The following is a 16,398-nucleotide window of genomic DNA, read 5'->3' as shown; positions in this document are numbered from 1 at the left end:
CAATGAGTAAAAAAACAAAAAAAAAACAAAAACCATTTCTAGAAATGCAGTGCAGTATGTTAAATTAGCAGGGGTTTGCGGTTTAAGCTAGTGATTTCTACTATCATGTTCTAACCAGTGCAGAGTTATGAGTCACACCTGTCAACAGGGACCACAAAAATTGTGTTTTTTACTCGCTTAAAGTTCTACACCCCAATTTATCATTATGAAAGAGGTGTTGTATTTTGCCCAACATCAAGTTGACCTTAAGGGGCCAACTTAATGGATGTAGCTTGATGTAATGACTCAAATATGTAGGTCTTTGGAGAGTTTTAGGTTACATTACATTTCTGAAATTAGATAAACAACCTGAAAAGGGAAATGGCTCAGTGACCAAAACAGTTATGGAAAAAAAGAAGAAAAAAAGATGGATGTACAGACAGACAGTCAGTCGGATGGACGGACAGACGGGCAGATAGATAGATAGATAGATAGATAGATAGATAGATAGATAGATAGATAGATAGATAGATAGATAGATAGATAGATAGATAGATAGATGCAAATGTTGAATGATTTGGGACTAACCTAAAAACCTTCACCAATCAATATCATATCTTGTTGAACTGTGAAAAAAATACATTTTTTTTATATATATAGTTTTCATATGTTACTTCAGGACCCCCCGTTTACGTGGGTCTGCTCTGTAATCGATACCTATGACTGAACTGACGATGGCCATTGGTTTCTACCTGCCGCGATGCACTGCTGCTGGTAGGTTGGGCTGGTTGGGCGCATTTGAAAGAGTGCTGCATCGAGTCAGCTGCTTCCAGCTCCTCAACAGATCCCGTCTGTGGCAGACAGTGAGCGAGTGAGTGAGTAGCGAGCGAGTTCGTGCGCGCCAGCGACTGACACGCGCGGAGAGGAAGAACCAGCGTCCAGCGTCTGTTCAACTCACTTCGAGCACTGGCCGCTGTCCATCAGGACCTGCTCAAGATGATCCGGACCGTCCTCTGTTTCCTCGGATTGCTCGTCGGTGGCAGTCAAGGTATGGACGCGTGATTGTGAGAAGTGTGAGAAAATGGACTTGTTCTTAGCCATTGCACTGAAGGGGTCTATCTGAATGAGGGGGACGTACGAGGAGTGGGGCGGATTTGTTGTGTGCTGCTTTGCAGTTTGGGCACGTCCCTTTGGAGAAAACATTTCTTTTGATAGATTAAGCTTACCTTTTATTAACAGTGCAAAGCATCCCTGTTTGCACTTGTTATCGTAGACTCGTGAGAATTCTTGCGGACGTTTCTCCTGGTGTTCTGGAGGAGATGAAGCGTTTGCTACATTAAGATATGGACTGCATTTGATCTGATAATTTCAGACAAAACTTTCTTCTTTTCTTTTATTTTGTGTTGCATTTACATGTAAATGCAATTTGCTTTACATCGCAATTTACATGGGTAGCAGTAAAAATCACTGGTTTTGTTTGTACAGATAGGCTATACAGAAGTACATGAATGATATAAGTAGTCTACATGGGATATAGGATACACACAGATAAATGTGTGTGTGTGTGTACATATATCCATTTATTGTAGCCTACATAAAGCAGTTATATTCTTATTTTCTTTGGTTTATTTTCTAACCAAATTAAAGGTTGCGTTTATGGGGGATTTAAGATTTTGATAAACACACATTAGTGAATGTATATAGTTTAAAACACGGCTCCGGTGACTCAAGCGCGTCTTTGAACTTGAACATCAGCTGCCAAAGTCTTGTGATGCGTGTATGTGTTTTAGAGGCTGGTACCTCCCACGCGACGGCAGGTGGGGGTAGAGCGCTACATATTACTAACCCATTTAGAAAGAGCGACCATCATCAACAAGAACTAGCGATGTGTGCCAAGACAGAAATGGAATGAACCTAGTGGGAAATCGTTGGATGGCAGAGTGTTCCATGGATCTAAATGGATCTTCATCCAAATTCACAGACCTCGCTTTTGTTTACCCAATGCAGGTTTAAGTTAGAGCGAGGCTAGCTATCATGCTAGTCAAACGATAAACGATGAAACTGCATACGAGTGCATTTTCATATGAAACTTGGTATCAGCCACTAACTTACAGTTTTCACAATAAGAGGTGACATGGTCATACAGTGTCTTGAATTGTTTGGAGGAGATCCCATTATGACACAAGTGTGTTTGTTTCTTTTATTTATTTATTTATTGATATTTTGGGGAGATATTGGTTTAGGTACATAACCTAAACTGTACACACTTGCGGCCTTCAAAGGGTGTTTTGAGCACATAAAACGAATATATATTATATAATATTATAAAATTTTGTGTGTGTGTGTGTGTCTGAGAATTTCGACAATACCAATGCGCCATGTATGAAGGAAACTTGAACAAATACAATTTAAATTGATTAAAATGAAAAGCATGAATGTTAAATATTTGACCAAAATGATGCAAAGTGAAATCCATTGGTGTTTTGTTAAAAGTGTTGGTTCTTCAACAAATCTTTCCCAAATACCGTTTGAAGAGCTTAACTGCTTAACTTATAACCTTAAACTGTCTACTGAACAAGCATAAAGTGTTTTAGTGCATCCTGTGAACTAGAATGTTTTACAGATAGCGTTTGGAATTGGTGAAGGAACATCTCGATCATGAATAAACTGGGATGCTTTGTTCTTGAGTGCAATGAATGAACTAATCATCTCAGTTGAATATTTGCTAACAGACGGCATATTGTTTCTTCAGTTGTCTTGTGTTGTAGAATTAAGAACGCTGTAAAAAATAGCTTATGACAATCATATAATTGAAACTTGGGGCTATTATTACAGTATGCTGTCTTTTTTTACGTAGATTGATACAAGGATAATAAGACTTGATTCACTTAAGAACGACTATAAACAAAGTCCCTTTTACACTGGCAATGATTAAATCACTGAGAGTCACAGATTTTCACACTGTACCGTTGGTACTAGCTGTTCCCATTTTTCCTTGTATCAGGTGCTGGATCACTTGCTGGAATCCTAACATTAGTTTCCAGATCTGTTGCTGCTCTTTTGCATAAATTGGCTCATTCTCTCTTTTTGAAAATGAATAACATCCGGTTGCTTTGTCACTGCCAATCACTGTCATTGTGAACTACTCTTAAATGATTTAATGACTCATTATTGACACAAAAGAAACTTGTCTCCACCAGCCTGCAGAAAGAGCCACTGAATGAATCTTTATTCGGTCAAAAGATATGTTAATTAAAATCCCCACCTCTATATGTAAAGTATAGATAAAAAGTATATTATAAAGTAATGACATTTTTTTTTTTTTGCCTTGAGCAAGGTTGCGTCAGATACATATACTTTATTTATTAATAATTGTATTAAGAATACAATGAGTCAATTTGAGCCAAGTAGCCTACCTCACAAGCAGTCACATTATGATGTCACTCTTCTAGCATAACCACATCCACCTGAGAAGCCTTTGTTAATTAGTGCCTCTCTTGTTGTTTTATGAAGTTTTTTTTTTTTTTTTTTTTGTGACTGACAGTTGCAATGAACCTTGGCTTCATCGGTTTATCATCAGTGAAATCTCTTGATGATATAGGCTTGTTAGAGTGAGCGTGTGATGTCAGTTAAACTGTAATTTAGCTTGGTGTTCTCTCGTGAATTTCATCACGGCACAACACCTGCTGCTTGGATGGTGCACCTCCAGGGCTGTTGCTAAAGTTGGCGTGGCCTGGGAATTTTTGTTTTAAAGCTGATAGTCTCAAAAAAGGCAGTACTGTCTTTTCACTTGCTTTTTTTGCTGTCAGGATTGTTGGATTGTCTTCAGAGAGGGAGAGCAATTTGCTGTGCTGATATCCATTAGTACTCTAGCTCTTGGCTCTCAGGTCTGTGTTATTGTAGGTTGGTTTATAGTGTGTGTGTGTGTGTGTGTGTGTGTGTGTGTGTGTGTGTGTGTGTGTGTGTGTGGCTTCATTGAAGCTCCCGGTGATAAATTGTGTGCAGTGCTGGTCTCAGTGGACATAGTCCTTCGAGGTGTTAAGTGCTATAATGAAGGGATTCCTCCAAATCTCAAAATGAATGCTAACAGTGGAGCATTAATAGATTTATGCCCTGGAATTGTACTCCGTGTGTATGTGTGTGTCTGTGTGTGTGTGTGTGTGTGTGTGTGTGTGTGTGTGTGTGCGTGCGTGTGTGGGTGTGTGTGTGTGTGAGAATGTGTAATGGTTTGATTAGAACACTGTAACACCCTCTCTGAGGGTATTTCTGTGGGATGTGGTTGTAAATTAGTGAAATGAAAGTGTGTGTGTTTGTAGGTCAGAATTTGCCTACATTGTGGGGACCAAATGTACTTACTGGTAGTAAAACCACAATTTAACATGGCGTCCTCGATTAGGAAGACAGAATGCATACTAAATGCATACATTCTAAAATAGAATACTAAATAATGTCTTAATAAAAGTTTAAAAATGCAGATCACATTCTGTGAAGGGTGATATAAGAAATATAAAATAAGATTAGATAAATACAAACACAATTAAAGTCAATGGAATTAAAGAGAAGCCTTTCAATGATGTAGCTGTACTGAATCATTGTGCATTTGAGTTGTCAGCAAGTTAATGTTACCTTTTCTCAAGTAAGTGTAGCAGTGTTCACTGCTTCAAAATACAACAGCTGTTCTGGGTCTCATGGCTAACGTCTCAAATCATACCATGAATTTCAAAGGTTTTTTATTATGTTTTTGTTATTGAACTTTCTATTCACCAACAAATCCCTCCAAAAAAATCAGAGAAGCTTTGTTCCAAAGCATTTTTACAGTTAACTTTTTTAACCTGTAACTTTAAGTTGAACTTTAATTTTAACCTGCCTTAGAAAACATAATAAACATAATAAACAAATATTTTACTTTATTTTATTTGTAAAATTATTGTTGTCCGTTTAGAATACATTGAAACATTGTTTATTTAGACATCTGAACAATTTATAGAAAGGCCTGTATATACTTTAATATATCTTTTCATATTTTTGCACTGTCAATAACAGAATGACTAGTAGGGATTAAGATAATAAAAATGTTAGGAATCCTCTTTTCTTTGGATGCACTCTCAAAGACAATTGCAGGGTTCTGCAGTATTGTATATCACCAAACTTGTAAATTACAGTGTTGCTCTAAGCCCTCCTGTGGTTCAGGGGATGACATATCTAAAATGCTGCCATTTTTCTTTACATCCTTCCAGCCATGTTTTCTGTGTTTTTATACTAGTATATAACAGAACTTGGAGCTTGCTATAAATAGGATAAAACACTAAGCTGTTCTTATAAGAACACACTGGTGTGTGACTTCTCTTGGTGCAGAAATTGATCTTATTATGCGATTAATTGAGTGAATAGAGTGCCACACAAGCTCGTATGGAAATGGAATTGCCCCCTGCGGGAGTTCTATATGAAAATCAATTTAAAAAGTATTAAGAGTCAGCATGCCGCTCCATAGAATAGAGTCCAATTTCACTGTTAGTGAAATGATGTTCATTTTAATGGGTGTTCGCTCTCGATTGTTCTATAGATACCCACCAGTACTCCATCCTATTAAAACTAGTTGTGCTTTCATCTTGTTCCACTTTCAACTTTGATTATGATGATTTAAACATACAGCATGGTTTAGCATTGCTCTCTTTAATATTTAGACCAATTTTGTTATTTTTTACTGTACGAATGTTATTTTATTTGAAATGCCCAAGCTCAAACTTTACAAAGTAGTTTGCTTCTGTTTAAATATCAGATAAAATATGACATTTCAGTCAGTTTTTGCAGGTGTGAGATTGCAGCCTTATTGATCTGATAAGCCCATGATCATGTGATGAGCTATAGCTTTATTAACATGTGGTAAATAAGTTGGGATGGGTAACTATTTTTGAATATTCGATTAGTTGATTTAATTATTGAATATCGATTAGGTTTTGCGATTATTGTCTTTAAAAATGTCCCCATGTTTTCTGTGCTGACGTAGTGGTGACACATTCATGTAAGCAGGGGGTGGCACTGCCAATAACGCACCTAAAAACTGTCAAAGACAACAGAAGAACACATTGTCTCACATTGTAGACTTGTGTGGCATAAAAAAAGACTTGCGAAAAGAATATAATGGTCAGTTACAATATCTTGGGATGATATATATCAAATAAGCGCTCTCTGCAGACCACAAACAACCACGACTTGGTAAAAGGGGTGGCTGAAGCCATATTCAGAAAGGGGCAGGGTATTTTATGGTATCATGAAGCACCTTTATTTTTAAGAGTCTACCACATGAACAGAGTAAAGAGAAATTATTTAATGCCGATGATGAATGATTTGCAGATCATGAGCACCACTGACAAACATCAAATCTTGTAAAATGTGTGGTATTGAATGTGAAAGTAAAAAACAAGTGTGCGTTCATAAGCGATTTCAGTGCCCCATATTTTAATAACCGTATCCCGATGCTCACAGTTTGTATACAGTATCATTACCCAAGGATATAATTGGGACAGGTTATATTGAAATATATTTTTTCCTCCTATCATGCAACTATTACCTTTAGGGGTTCCTTTTTTTTTTTTTTTGTAAAAGTCCCCCTTATGTGCAGTTTATTTTTTGCTAATCGATGGACTATGAGTGCTGTCATTTGGTTGGTTATTATAATAATGTTTCATCATGCTACAATAATTATATATCCTCAGTTAAGGTAGCCTATCTTCTGAATTAAACAGTTTTCGAATATTATTTTTGCTTGGAATGCCCATCCCTATAAAATAGTACACTGTTGTACTTTGCTCAAAGTTTTCTACATCTGAAACATTGAGGGATACTGAATCTAAGACCACCAGTGCATTTAAGAAATGGCTTGGTTGGTTCTTGGACTTTTTGGAGACATTTTGGAGATAATTGGTTCTAGTGTTCAGATATGAGAGTAAAGAGACTCTGGAGAGCCGTCTGCCACGTTTTTCCCAGCGGCGCAGTGCTGGCAGCAAACACCCTCTTCAAAAGTGTACACCACATTTAGATTAGAGGACAGTGATGAATTGAGATCATAAAAAGTTCGAGAATAAAAAATGAGCATAGGCCGTGCAAGGCTGTAAGGCTTAGGTCTCATGTATCCATATCCTTAACTACTACAAGAGTGTAACACTCTCAAACAACCAGGTTGGCTGCATCATATGTTTAGAAGGCTTATGACTAATGACAAGCAAAAGGAGTATTTTTTTTATTTATTTGGTTTTATCTGAGAAATTAGAAATTTGGGTTGATGTGATCTACTTTCAGTGTTCTTTAAAGTTGACATGAAATTACTTTTTTCTAAATACATCTTATTGCTTTTATTGTGAAGAATTATCCATGCATGTTTTTTTTTTAGATTGTAATTTTCAATCAAAATGTCATAATGCAACATCTTGTCTGCTTTTGCAATCATTTTCTGCTTAAACTCCACCTCTTTCTTAATTGATTGCAAGCTCGCATTCAGATCTGCCTCCATTAAATAAAAAAAAACAATGGATTAGAGTCCCCGTCCTGCATTTTTTTTTTTTTTTTTTTTTTTTTTGTCTTTTTCAGTAATCAATTTCACTCGGATGTACATGGCAATATAGAAGAAAAGATTTGTCACTATTTCTGTTACATTGTGACTTGAAGCAGAACTTGTGACTTGTGCACTTCATCTGACCTATTTTTATTTTCTGCAGTTTCTGTGATGAATGAAAAAAAAATGATGATGATGATGATGCAAATGGTTTGAAATTCAAATGTTTTTGGGAAGTTGAGAACCTGAGGTGTGACATATGGAGTACTATGCTAATTATTTTAATGCTAATTCAAAGATTTTATGAGTTTGTTATTTAATGGAATATTTTGTACATTTAATAAGCAATTTGTCAAACAGGAGGACCATTTAAAATTAACTAGTGAAGGCAACATTTTTAGAAAATGGTAAAAAAAAAAATAAAAAAATAAAAAATCAAACGAAACAGTGAGTCGGTGTGCTGTGTTTTTTTCTGTGGTATATTGTGCAGACATTTAAGCACATCAAAAAAAATAATAATCTGGCCTCCAACCACATGTCTGCTTTAAACAGTGTTAGGATTCATTTTCTGCAATAGAATGGCTTTGTGGTAAGTGTGTTCAGCAATCAGCTTGCATTATCCCCCTGAAACTCAAAAGCACTGCTTAACCTTTTTAAGAGGTGCCAGTCTATCTCCTGGAATAGCGAGTGAGTAATAGAGGGAGAAAGACCAGCAGAATTTAATGAAAATAACGTGTGAGTTATGAAAATACGTTTCCTGAAATGTTGTAAAATGAGCTCCAGCTAGCTTGGGACGCTGTTCTGGGCCGCTATGCCTTATGGCTCCAAACAATGGCAATAATGAGGACTGCTGGGAGGATTTTTAACCGATCCCATATCAACTAGCGACCGACCATTACTGCTAAGCATAATATAGCTCAGGTTGCTGTGAATGATGCATGTGTATTGTTGGAAAAGCTTGAGTCAGATTCAGTCACACTCTATAGGTTCCTTCATATAAAAATAAATTCTCCCCCGAAGTCATTGTGAAATGGAATATCTTTAGCTTCAAACAGAGATATGCCGAGGACATTATTGGGACTATTTTATCCCTATGTGCTCTCAAACTCTCTGTGTAATTTTAACCAGAGTCAGGTCTGTGTGTGCCTTCAGTGATAATGGAGTTTGACATTGGAAAGTGACCTCTAAACATATTTGTGTGGCCCTGAATTTAAGAACTGCTTCAGCGACATTCGAGCCGAACATCGATAGCTGCTTTTAAGGAGTAAATATGATATGTATTTCAGGGTGAAGTAAATGAATGATTAAAGCTCTGTTTGGCCCTGCTGCCACAGTACAACCGAAGAACATTTCATCACTGTGATGAAAGCTTTCATGGCCAGCCACTGTCTGTGCAGTGCCGCACACAGAGGATCATTATTTAAAGCACAGATAAGTCGTATCATGTGACAGTTGTTGCTTTAATGATTAATGTAGCCACAGATCAGTGTGTCTGTTGGAATAGGGTTGCTTTTCGTAATGTTAAATGTGTTACTGAGAGTTTGACGATGTTTATCTGATGGGTGTTTTTTTTTTGGCAGTGGCTTTGATTCTCACTGTTGTACTATGGTGCTACTTAACAGCTTTTAGTAATCATTTTCACACTATTACTTGCTGTGTGATGTGTGGAAATGCTAAACTTGAGATATGGAATCATTATACTGATTATAAATTTTTGCTTACAGTGTCATTTTTTAAAGATACACATGGTTCCTTGGCAGGTTTGATACGTAGTGCTGTTGGCTACAATCAATTTTATTTATTAAAAAAGTTGTTTAACCATTTTGGTAGTTGATTTTGCACAAAAAAATGTTCTCATAGCTTCATAAAATTACGGCTGAACCACTGATGTCACATTTTGTCGATGTCCTTGGTACCTATCTTTGCCTTGAATGTGGTAGGTCTTACTGGTTTGGAATGACATGAGGATGAGAAATTAATAACAGCATTATCATTTATGGGTGAATTATCCATTTAATGTACACCGATGAGCCATTGTATTATGACCACCTATCTAAAAACCTGTGTGACTTCCTTTAGCCCACAAAACAGTGGCCGAACATCAAAGCATTGATTCAGTGAAGCAGAGATGTCACAATGTCAATAGCAGGTCCTCCAGTTCCTGTATATTGCGAGGTGGTGGAGATGTTTTGCAAACCCACTTTTTGATTGGGTTAATTTATCGTGGCATTAACAGAAATTCACCAATGTTCCTCAAATCACTCCTTTTTTATTCTGGCAATGTGGCAGAATTTGACATCTGGAGCCTTTGGATTGAAATCGAACAGCATCCAGCATGGCCAACAAGCCAAATTTAATTGGAAAGAATGATTGTGCATGTAGGGCTGGTGATTGATACTTATTGAATTGTTTGTTAGTCACAAGACCTTGATTCGATTTGATTTGGGTATATAAAAAATTTGTCTTGCCATTTTTCTTAAATACGAAAGAAATGATCTCTTTACCAATGCTCTAATTAAACGAGCAGTGTTTCAGACTGATTCATAACGATAACTCTGATAAGAGAATCAGGCTACTCTGGTTGCATTGTTTGATGTTAAAGTCCCCATGAAATCAAAATGAAAGATTTCTGGGTGTTAGCATCAAGATGTTAGTCTTAAGGTTATCTTTAAGGTAGTGTGTTCCCAAACAGTGCTGAAATTCACATTTAGAAGAATATAAGCATTCAAAGCTTGCAGTTCATCTCTTCTGTCAAAACGGCTCAACCATTTTTTTTTGATGTCACATCATACTTCATCTTCTCATCAAATCTTCTGACCAATCAAATGCTCTCTTGAATCTAAAGCGCCCACCTCCTGCACTATAACAATAGACCAGTCACTTGTTCACAGTGTAGTATTTCCTGTACAATGAATGCCTCGTAGTGCACAGTGTAGGTAATAGGTAACGATTGAGACAGTGTAAATATGCTTTATGCAAATTAGGTCTGGTTTCACACTGTTTCATGCGAACCACGGGTGCGCACAGTGCAATCCGGACTTTGGCTCCGGTCCAGAGACACAACTCGGCATTTATTCAAAATATTTGGATCTACACAGCCTCAGCATGATTATGATGACTAATACTTTGTTTTTACTTAGAGTTTCATATTGAATCTAGGGGGTAGCTTTAACGAGCAGACATAATCAAAACGCTATTGGCTACTTTAAAAAGGGGGCAGGGCTGCTCGATATGCCCCGCCCTCTCTTCCTGTTTCAGTTGAAATTACGTCATCACATAGAAAGACGCTGCTTGTTTCAACGCACTTCAGAGGACCTTTAACATGTTTTTACTATTATTATTATTATTATTATTATTATTATTATTATTATTATTATTATTATAGGATTGCTATCCTAATAGTTGTAAAGATCATTATTTAAGACAATTTTACCCAGCTCCAATTGTGGCCACAAGTCATGAAAGAGAACTTTTAGCTATATGATTGAGTACATTCTTTCACTCTTTTTATCTTAATTGTATTGATTGATTATCAATGTTCCAGTTTTAGCTTTAGCAGTTTTTGTTTGTTGCCATGAAAAAGTAAAAAAAAAAAGAAAGAAAGAAAGAAAGAAAAGTCATATCACAAGATTTGAGCAAATGCAGAGCTGATCTGTCTGATATTTTAATAACAATGTCAGTAAATTACTTTCCATAGAATGAGACACTCATGGTTTTAAATTAATAAGTGTGGACAGCATTTATATGCTTGTGCAGTGTGTGTGTGTCCATACAGATTGAAAGTTTGGCACCAGGGATTTCTCCTCATTAACAATGGATCTGGACAGACCTGGTTCATTACACAGGCTGTGTAAAGAGTAAGAGGTGTCTGATGGCAGGTTTTTTTCTCCATCCTGTCCGCTCTCTCACTTTTTTCCTTCTCTTTATCTCCTCAAGTGCAAATGCCTCAACTGAATCAATGCCGGTAGATCCCTCTTTAATTAAATCTACAAAGTGAGGAACAAGGTGATATTTGCTTTCTAAAATGTAGCAGAATCTCAAAGACACCACTCTACAAAACTCTACAACAGAGCCTGAGTCCTGGCTTTTGTGTCTGTGTGGCTGTGACAAACGCCATACTGGGCGGAAAACTAGCGTTGTTTTCACACTGCCAAGCCTGATGGCTCAATTCAAAGTCAGCTGCAGTAAGTGATTTATGGCTTGGTTTTAATCAGCCTGCTGAAAATGCAATTAGAAAGGGTTCCCACCGTGTGCAAATGAGCCGTCCCAAAGCCACTCGAGGACGCATGCTGTTAATTAGCTGGGTAGGGCACCTGTTAGCGCTCTGTGCTGGCCAGCGCAGAGAAGAAGAGAAGGGTCACGTGGCCACAGGGAATGAGGGAAGTGGTTACCCGAGGGTGCGAGAGTGTGGCAAGGGTAAGGCACTTGTTAGTGAACTAGGCCGGACCGAAGAAGAAAACGACAGCTCTGGAATAAAGTGGTCGATGTAGAGAGAAAGGCTGCTGGTATGATTGTTGCTTGAGATATCAGTGGTGGAAGATGTGCAATGGCGGAAATAAATTGGAGCACTCGTGATCTTTAAGAGCAGGAGGGAGCTTGTTAGTGAGCCACAGGAGGCTTTGCGGTTCGAACGGATCAAAACAACACGGAAAGGGTGGAAGCAGTGATATGGTGAGATAAGCAGGTGTCAAATGTGCAAGAGAAAATCAGGTGAAAATTGGAAGGTTGTCAATGGTAAGGTGAATAAGAGGAAGAAGAGGAGAGGAAGTGGGAATGAGATGTGTATGGTGTCAGGCTAAGCCAGGAAATGTGTAGTTACCAAGGTAAACTAAGACAATTTATCAATTGGTTTTACTTAAGGAGCTACAATTTAGCTTGGACATCAAGTAGAGATACATATTTTTATATCTAAATACATAAAAATAGAAAAGTAAATTGTTTTGTATGCTACATTTTGAATTAAGGTATAAATGTACAGTACAGCATGATAAATTGATACTAATTTCGTGATTAGAAAATTTTTTTGTTACTAAAGTATCTGTGTTTATTTATTTATTTATTTATTCACTCTCATGTCATTCCAAACCAATAAGACTTTGGTTAATCTTCAAAACATAAATAAAGATATTTTAAATGAATGATTTTTGTCATTCCATTGAAAGTCCAGGTAACTTCAAATATCTCATTTAAATGAGAGCGAAGGTTAAAGGGAAGGGAAATACAATCCATTGTACAATATATAATTTTTTTAGCTGATATGCAGTAATGATAATTAACGGCCGATAAATTTAACATTGTGCATCTATAATGTTATATGTTCATGCTATTCTGCCTGATTTAGCAAGCTTCAACCAAGTGCCAGATTAAAATACCATAGAATTCGATTTGATGGTTTGCTTTTGAGCCAGTGGCAAATGACATGGGATGCATTGTGTTCTCTTAGCCTGTTTTAATGATGTTGATAAGCATATTATTTTGTTATCCTAACTATATGCACAACCATATTACTTCATTATTTTTCCCTGTTTCCCTGTCTTTGCCTCTAACATAACCAATCATGTGTGTGCAGTTTTGTGTGTGCTTTCTTTGCTGATCATGTGTTAAACCCAACCTACGTCCATGTGTTATTCTTCTTTTTAACTCAATAAAAACATTAAAGAGAGGCGAATGATCTACTTCTCTGTTTGCCTTGCGGCTCCACGCATATTTTCCTTTGTAAGCTCTGTCTATTGAGACTGTCAGTTACCAGCGTATGTAACAGAGCATGTTTTTTTCACACTGGTAATTTCATACTTTAAACTATCATTCCCTCATGATGGGTAAGAAGATAATCAAGTTAGAAAGGAAGGAATAGAATACCAGATCAAGTCACAGGTGTTTACGCTTGTCAGATCGATGCAAGATGAAAGGGTTAGACACCACTACTCATTTAGTTGCGTGTTATAGGACTTAGTTGCATGTCATAGGATTCAGCTCAGAGAAGAACCCACTTCATTAGTTTCTTCTGCCTCTAGTAAAAGTGGGTCTGATATTAAATATTCAGGAGGTACTAATGGGAGTGCACTAATGAGCTGACTTGAACACTAAGGTCACAATTTGGGTTGACTGTGATCTAGACAGATGCTTGAAATGCCACCTAGAAATGTCTATTTAATTCACACACACACATACATACATATATGTATATACTTTACTTACCTTTGACGACTGATAATCTGAAAATAAGTTGACTGTTAAAAAGAACAGCTGAACAGTAGTTCACAAACAAAAATATATACTAGTTTAAATTGTAACTGCCTTATAGGGGTGTAACGGTAACAGTACCCATATTCGTACTGAACATTTTCAGTATGGGTCTTTCGGTTTGGTATGAATGTGTATTGTGTACTGAACAAATCATTTAGTTTTTTTTCAGGAAATTCAGGCAATACATGCCGTTTTCATGCTCTTGGATGAGGCATGACAGATCACTATTAACACCTTATTTCAAAGTGCAGAGTGGAGCATGTGTGCACGTAATCATCCTTTTTTCTTTACTAGTTTTAACGTGAAATAAACATGAATGAACCTCTCACGTAATCTCTCAATCAGTGTTTCAATTTTGGAAAGATGTCAATAAAACAGCTTGTAAACTAAATGTCATGTAGCATTTCATTTACCTCGGGCAAGTCACCAGGTCCACAGCTGTTTGCTAGAGAAAAGAAGTCTACAGAAGAGTATTTTGATGGATTTTAGATTATTTACTTCATTATATTTTACTTTACCTGTTAGTGATGTCTTAATTATTTAATGTATGTTTAAATAAATCTTTTATGAAGTTATGAAAGCCCCTGTGGAAAAGATTTCAACAACAAATATAAATTGTATAAGTTAATTTAAAAACAGCATTGAGTTTAAATTTGCAGATACATTTGCACATACATAGCTAGATAGATAGATAGATAGATAGATAGATAGATAGATAGATAGATAGATAGATAGATAGATAGATAGATAGATAGATAGATAGATAGATAGATAGATAGATAGATACTATAACAAAATGGTTGATGCTGAGCAGGGGAAGACGTGAACGTAAATTCACTCAATATGTCCAGAGTTCGTGTTTGACTTGGGGCATATTGCAGCAGCTCATCTTGCTGACAACGACACAACGCCACCACACAGCCTCTGGGTTTCACCAGACTGAGCAACCGAACGCCATCAAATCCACATCTGCTCAGTCGCGCTCTCTGAGCCTGCTCCCATATGCTTTTCCTCTGTGAGTGTGTGTTTGCGTACACACGTGTGTTTCTTTTTGCACAACAGAAATGAATCTCCCCTGCTGTTGGAATAGCTGATGGATTTTTCTTGCTTTCCTCTGCTTCCCCTAGTTTGCTTGTTTTCAGAGGTGCAGTCTCTTCACTCCTGAAACAGATGAGTGAGTAGTTTCTTACAGCAGTGTGAGAGGAGTTTTAAGGATGGCTTAGCCGTAGTTATTTCTTATCAGAAGCGCGTACCTTACTCATGCTTTTGTTTTGGAAACAATGCTGAACATGCCTGTGAATCTCAAGTGCCACTCCTGTTAATTTATTTTCTCTGTGCATTCTTCATGGCTTTCTCATTTGTATCAAACGTGATGAGACTGTAATGACATCACTCTCACATTCACACATTAGAATCCGACAGTGTGGAGTTGCATTTGAGCGTGGGTTTGTGTGTGGGTTTGTGCTTGTCAGGTTATACCCATATCCCAAATATATTTTCTATTAAAATTTAATTTAATTTCAAATTAAAATAAATAATTTTCCCAGTTCTATTGTCATTGTCTTTCCCTCATGCCATTCTGAAACCTAATGACTTCCTTCCATGAAGCGTAAAAAGCAGTAATATTCCATGGAAAGAGAATGTTATTGCGCTTTTCATACAATGAAAGTGAATGATTATGTCAAAGAAAGAAATCATACCAAGAAGCATTATAAGAAGTTTATACTGTACTGTATACTACATTGACTCATGAATATGCAAATCAGATTTGGAGGGGAACGTTTTTCTGTGAATAGTAACTTAAAAATTTTAATTAATTTCTCTCGCAGTTTTATTTTGATTGTTATAACATAATTTATTTTTATTTTACATTTTTATTACTGAATTAAAAAAAATTCACCTCACAAAAAGTTATTTTACATTGACCCCAGTTATGGAAACCCTGTATTGTAATGTTTAATGCACTTCACATTTTTTAAATGTAATATATTTTCTTTCTCTCTCCCTTTTTATATCAATATGGTCCATTTAATAGTAAGTTTAAAACAAGTTTGGTCAAAAAAAAAAGTATTCCTTTTGGATACATGGTCGCATCATTATTTTTCTAATCTGTGATGTATTCAGGATGGAGTTGGTACAAAATGCTTGTGAAGTAAGAGCTGTTTTCCGGTCCCCATTAGTAAACACTGCTCTCTCTCCCTAAGATCCACTTTGCCTCTGATTAAAGCATTCACTCAAAATCTCAGGGCTCTGGCCTCCAACTGAGATTTCTGTTCATTAATTAAAGCCTTAATGTAATTAATTACCACCCAAATGAGAATTCAGGGCTTGTTTGTTAAAACCCAAATGCGGAAGAATTTCTGGTTGTTTAAAAGCCCTTCATTTGGAAGCCAATGAAGAGGCTGTTTAGAGCTGGGTTCTCTTTAGCGTTCCTACAACAAAACAGCATGCCATGCCTGCTTAGTCCGATTGGAATACTTTGCAATTGTATATTCATACTATTATGTAACTACTGTTTTTTTTTTTTTTTGGAAAGTTGTAAATTATCCAACTTATTTTTTGTGTCATACTTTAAACACTGGTATTGAAACATAAGATGATGATGTCAAGAGGTTTAAATA

General features: G+C 36.6%; 1 protein-coding gene across 4 annotated transcripts in view; it reads left to right on the top strand.

The window, feature by feature from the left end:
• The first annotated feature begins 800 nt into the window (after positions 1 to 800).
• The window catches only part of ncam2 (neural cell adhesion molecule 2), a 176,581-nt gene continuing 160,983 nt past the window's right edge, over positions 801 to 16,398 (top strand). For 3 of the 4 annotated variants that reach the window (XM_052566328.1, XM_052566327.1, XM_052566329.1), the window contains exon 1: positions 802 to 1,027. In XM_052566328.1, coding sequence (XP_052422288.1) covers positions 976 to 1,027 — 52 coding nt within the window. In that variant the 5' untranslated portion in view covers positions 802 to 975. Of the gene's footprint in view, positions 1,028 to 16,398 lie in introns of all 4 variants that reach the window. The other variant, XM_052566330.1, reaches the window with a different exon arrangement.

The sequence above is a fragment of the Carassius gibelio genome, chromosome B9, assembly GCF_023724105.1.
Source record: "Carassius gibelio isolate Cgi1373 ecotype wild population from Czech Republic chromosome B9, carGib1.2-hapl.c, whole genome shotgun sequence".
Taxonomy (NCBI): domain Eukaryota; kingdom Metazoa; phylum Chordata; class Actinopteri; order Cypriniformes; family Cyprinidae; genus Carassius; species Carassius gibelio.
Note: the sequence above shows the minus strand (reverse complement) of the source record. Positions and strands in the feature narration are given on the sequence as shown.